The sequence below is a fragment of the Mizuhopecten yessoensis genome, unplaced genomic scaffold (genome assembly GCF_002113885.1).
Source record: "Mizuhopecten yessoensis strain PY_sf001 unplaced genomic scaffold, ASM211388v2 scaffold2249, whole genome shotgun sequence".
Lineage (NCBI taxonomy): Eukaryota > Metazoa > Mollusca > Bivalvia > Pectinida > Pectinidae > Mizuhopecten > Mizuhopecten yessoensis.
The window spans coordinates 66,690-71,590 of NW_018404452.1; the positions used below are offsets into that span (position 1 = coordinate 66,690).

Here is a 4,901-nt window from a genome sequence, read left to right on the forward strand (position 1 = left end):
ATGGGGTATGACGATGTATAACATATAGTTACTCTCCTAACATGGTAACTAAGGGGTATGACGATGTATAACATATAGTTACTCTCCTAACATGGTAACTAAAGGGTATGACGCTGTATAGAGTATAGTTTCTGTCCTCACAAGGTAAATATGGGGTATGACACTGTATAAAGTATAGTTACTCTCCTCACAAGGTAACTAAGGGGTATGACGCTGTATAAAGTATAGTTACTCTCCTAACAAGGTAAGTACGGGTTATGTCGCTGTATAAAGTATAATTCCTGTCCTCACAAGGTAAATATGGGTTATGACGATGTATAACATATAGTCACTCTCCTCACATGGTAACTAAGGGTTATGACGCTGTATAAAGTATAGTTCTATTCTCACAAGGTAACTAAGGGTTATGACGCTGTATAAAGTATAGTTACTCTCCTCACAAGGTAACTAATGGGTATGACGTGGTATAAAGTATAGTTACTCTCCTCACAAAGTAACTATTGGGTATGACACTGTATAAAGTATAATTACTGTCCTCACAAGGTAACTAATGGGTATGACGATGCATAACATATATTTACTCTCCTAACATGGTAACTAATGGGTATGACGCTGTATAAAGTATAGTTTCTGTCCTCACAAGGTAACTAAGGGGTATGACGCTGTATAAAGTATAGTTTCTGTCCTCACAAGGTAACTATGGGGTATGACGCGGTATAAAGTATAGTTACTCTCCTCACAAGGTAACTATTGGGTATGACACGGTATAAAGTATAGTTACTCTCCTCACAAGGTAACTATTGGGTATGACACTGTATAAAGTATAGTTACTCTCCTCACAAGGTAACTATTGGGTATGACACTGTATAAAGTATAGTTACTCTCCTCACAAGGTAACTATTGGGTATGACACTGTATAAAGTATAGTTACTCTCCTCACAAGGTAACTATTGGGTATGACACTGTATAAAGTATAGTTACTCTCCTCACAAGGTAACTATTGGGTATGACACTGTATAAAGTATAGTTACTCTCCTCACAAGGTAACTATTGGGTATGACACTGTATAAAGTATAGTTACTCTCCTCACAAGGTAACTATTGGGTATGACACTGTATAAAGTATAGTTACTCTCCTCACAAGGTAACTATTGGGTATGACGCTGTATAAAGTATGCTTACTGTTTTCACAATGTAACTATGGGTTATCACGCGGTATAAAGTATAATTACTCTCCTCACAAGGTAAATATGGGTTATGACGATGTATAACATATAGTTACTCTCCTAACAAGGTAACTATTGGGTATGACGCTGTATGAAGTATAATTACTCTCCTCACAAGGTAACTAAGTGCTATGACCCTGTATGGAGTATAGTTACTCTCCTCACAAGGTAACTATAGGTATGACGCTGTATGGAGTATAGTTACTGTCCTCACAAGGTAACTACGGGGTATGACGTTGTACAAAGTATTTGTACTATCCTCACAGGATAGCTCAATAATATGATGCTGTACTAAATAGGTTTACTGTCCTCACAATTAATAACTTTAAATCAAAGCGCTGTATGAAGTATTTTAAGAAACGATGCTTTGTAAAGTATCTTTTTTTTCCTCACACAGTAACTGTAGGATAGGACGCGGTATAGGGTATGTCTAGTTTTCCAACCTGGAAACTGTGGGGTATGACCTTGTCCGACTCATGTTTATTGTTCTGGCACAAAAAAAAACTGAGGGTACGATGTTGTCTGAAGTATGTTGATTTGACTGTCTTCACAGGGAAATCGCTGCGCGTGACACTGTATGATATATTATATTGACCATAACCTGGCATGTTAGCTCTAAAATGACATTTCTGACGTTATAGTTTTACATCTATTAAATTAAAATAAGGAGTTTCAACATATGAATAGTTCAGACTTAACGCTATCTTCAGTTGTATTTCGCAATAAGCAGATTCCACCTTGCCCTTGGTTTGTATTTGAATTAATTTTGTTATTTTGTAGAGTTGTAGAATTGTTTTTAAATCCAAAAACTTCTGCATTGCATGATTCAAATAATATGCTATATTCCAAAATCGATATTAACACAACAATTTTACGAAACACTACTTTGTATCTATTCAGTATTACGTCAAGTTTCTGCTCTCAAAATACAAAGACAAATAATGTACAAAATTTCCCCGTAGACCTAAACAAATATTGATTTCATTTGCATTTGGTTAAGGAGGTGAATAACTTAGGTTTGATAACATATCCAACATTGTATATGGAACAGTATTTGTTTCAACAGTGGAAAACACCAATTTGAATTTCCACCATTTTCTCCTTCAATGATAAAACAGCTGTAAGTTGCAATGTAATTTTGTTCTTGCATACTTCATCTATTGTTACCTTAATTAGTGAAATGACATGTGCGTGTCTATGTCCATCATCCAAGATATCTGTTCTTGTATCTGCTCTTTTCTCCGATGGACTGAGGATAGGTGAAATCTATCTTTCGCTCAACATCCAAGATAGCTTCTTTCGTCCTGATGGAATGAGACATTGCTGATATCGAACATGTGCACTGTGTGTAGTTATAGGCTATAGTGACGAGGTATCCTACTGGTATATTTTAATAAGTAATTAAGTATAACTAATTTGAAGGATTGGTTTGTCAGTATTTTAAAAGTGGGATGATTTTAGACGTTACATGCAATGGTACGATAGTTGTATAGTGTTGAATGCATAATGACCACGTGACGATTCAATGTTTACAGTACCCTGTGTGGACGGCCAGATCGCTTGCAGTGATGGCGCGTGTGTTGACATTACCCGCACGTGCGACAGCGTTGTTGACTGTACAAGTGGCTTTGACGAATGGCCCTGTTTGAAAGGTTTGTACACTCATTGCAACAGATATAATAATAGCATTAGTACACTTATTTATTATGTGTATTTGCTCGCTCTAGATAAATGCATGTACTATGTCTTTATTATACACGCATTCCAGATATGGTGCATGCCAGGCAGATATAGTTACACTGGTTAGTCCAACATATCGCCTTTATTAGTATACTAGCGGAAAAAAGAAACTGTGCATGCGGAGAATTGTTATAGAACATGCATTACCAACTGTATATACATGAAAATTCACACGCATGATCGAGTATGACACATACACACTATCCGTGTGTCATTGACAGTTTTTCCCGTGCAGTTTGCTCTCTATAGGCGTTGACCAGTTTGCACGTTTTTCTCGCCCAGCCATCCAATTCGACAATGAAAGTTTATTTGTCAACTATTGGGTCACTCTGTTGAGACCAGTGAACAATAAAAACAGCATTATAACGTTTTAATTTGTGATAAATGCTATGCCGAGGCTCAATGAAAATGACAGCCCCCGGATTATTGGTATGCTTCAAGCTGGTAGGTGCCAAGCCGTTGTCTCTACACGTTTTCATGTCCATCGGAACACAATCCGGGATTTGTGGAGACGACATCAACAGTTTGGCCACGTCAGCGATCGACCTCGTGCGGGACGTCAACGTGTGACGTCACGTCAACAGGACAACCATATTCGGCTTGTCCATTTGAGAAATCGCTTCCAAACGGCAAGATTGACTGCACGGACAATCCCTGGGTTGCTACCAATAAGCCCGAGAACTGTACGGAATCGATTGCGTGAACGAGCTATCCGTCCGCGACGTCCTGCAATACGCCCAGTTCTACTGCAACGTCATCGTGTAGCACGTCTGGACTGGTGCAGAAGGCATCTGCGATTTACTCGACGGGATTGAGCACGCATTTTGTTTACGGACGAGTCGCGAGTCCACCTGGATAGTAGTGACGGCCGTTCCAGAGTGTATCTTCGCGTTGGAGAACGTTTCCGTGACGCGTGTGTGGTACATCGACGTTCTTTCGGCAGAGGCAGCGTTTTGATTCGGGGCGGCATCACAGCCAACGGGAGAACGCCTCTGGTGGTTGTTAACGGGAATTTGAACGCGCTACGTTACCGTGACGAGATCCTCCGGACCCACGTCGTTCCATTCGTGCAAGGGCAGTAACGTCACATTACGCTACAGCAGGACAACGCCAGGCCACACACAGCTCGTGTCGCTATGGATTTTCTGGCCCAGCAGAACGTTGACGTGTTGCCCTGGACTGCTGTATCCCCCGATCTGTCGCCCATTGAACACGTCTGGGATGAAATGAAGAGCAGATTACGGGCATTACCTAATCAACCGGTGACGTTGGCTGATTTGGCTGCATCGTTGGTACAGATCTGGAATGCCATCCGACAAGCATTCTTGAACCGTCTGATGGATTCCATGCGTAGACGTTGCCAGGCTTGCATTCAGGCAAACGGTGGACATACGAGGTATTAACTTTGTGAACTCAGTATTGACCCCTGCTGTGTTTACGTCACTCCTGAGCGGAACTTATTGATTCCATAACGTGGAAAATGGAATGCAACTGTTAATAAATAACAAATAAATTGTCCCTGAAAACCTTGTTGTTTTACGTCATACACATTTATTTTTATAATACATTTTAGGCATGCACAGTTTCTTTTTTCCGCTAGTATATATAACTGTTGTTAACTAACGATACTATATCTTGTACAAGACTGTCTATAGTAACCGAGACTAAATTGTCAATACTTACTATTTTAGCTGTGTTTGTAAGTAGTTACTGGGCCTTCCTACACGTGCTCTGTGTTTGTAAGTAGTTACTGGGCCTTCCTATACGTGCTCTGTGTTTGTAAGTAATTACTGGGCCTTCCTATACGTGCTCTGTGCTTATAAGTAATTACTGGGCCTTCCTATACGTGCTCTGTGTTTATAAGTAGCTACTGGGCCTTCCTATACGTGCTCTGTGTTTGTAAGTAGTTACTGGGCCTTCCTATACGTGCTCTGTG

The 4,901-nt window shown here is 40.1% G+C and overlaps 1 protein-coding gene across 1 annotated transcript in view; it reads left to right on the top strand.

The window, feature by feature from the left end:
• LOC110445369 overlaps positions 1-4,901 on the top strand; it is a gene marked incomplete at its 5' end in the record, with an annotated part of 208,636 nt that overhangs the window by 65,338 nt on the left and 138,397 nt on the right. The window contains one exon of the mRNA XM_021489943.1: positions 2,761-2,877. Within this exon, the coding sequence (XP_021345618.1) occupies positions 2,761-2,877 (117 nt within the window). The remainder of the gene's footprint in view (positions 1-2,760; positions 2,878-4,901) is intronic.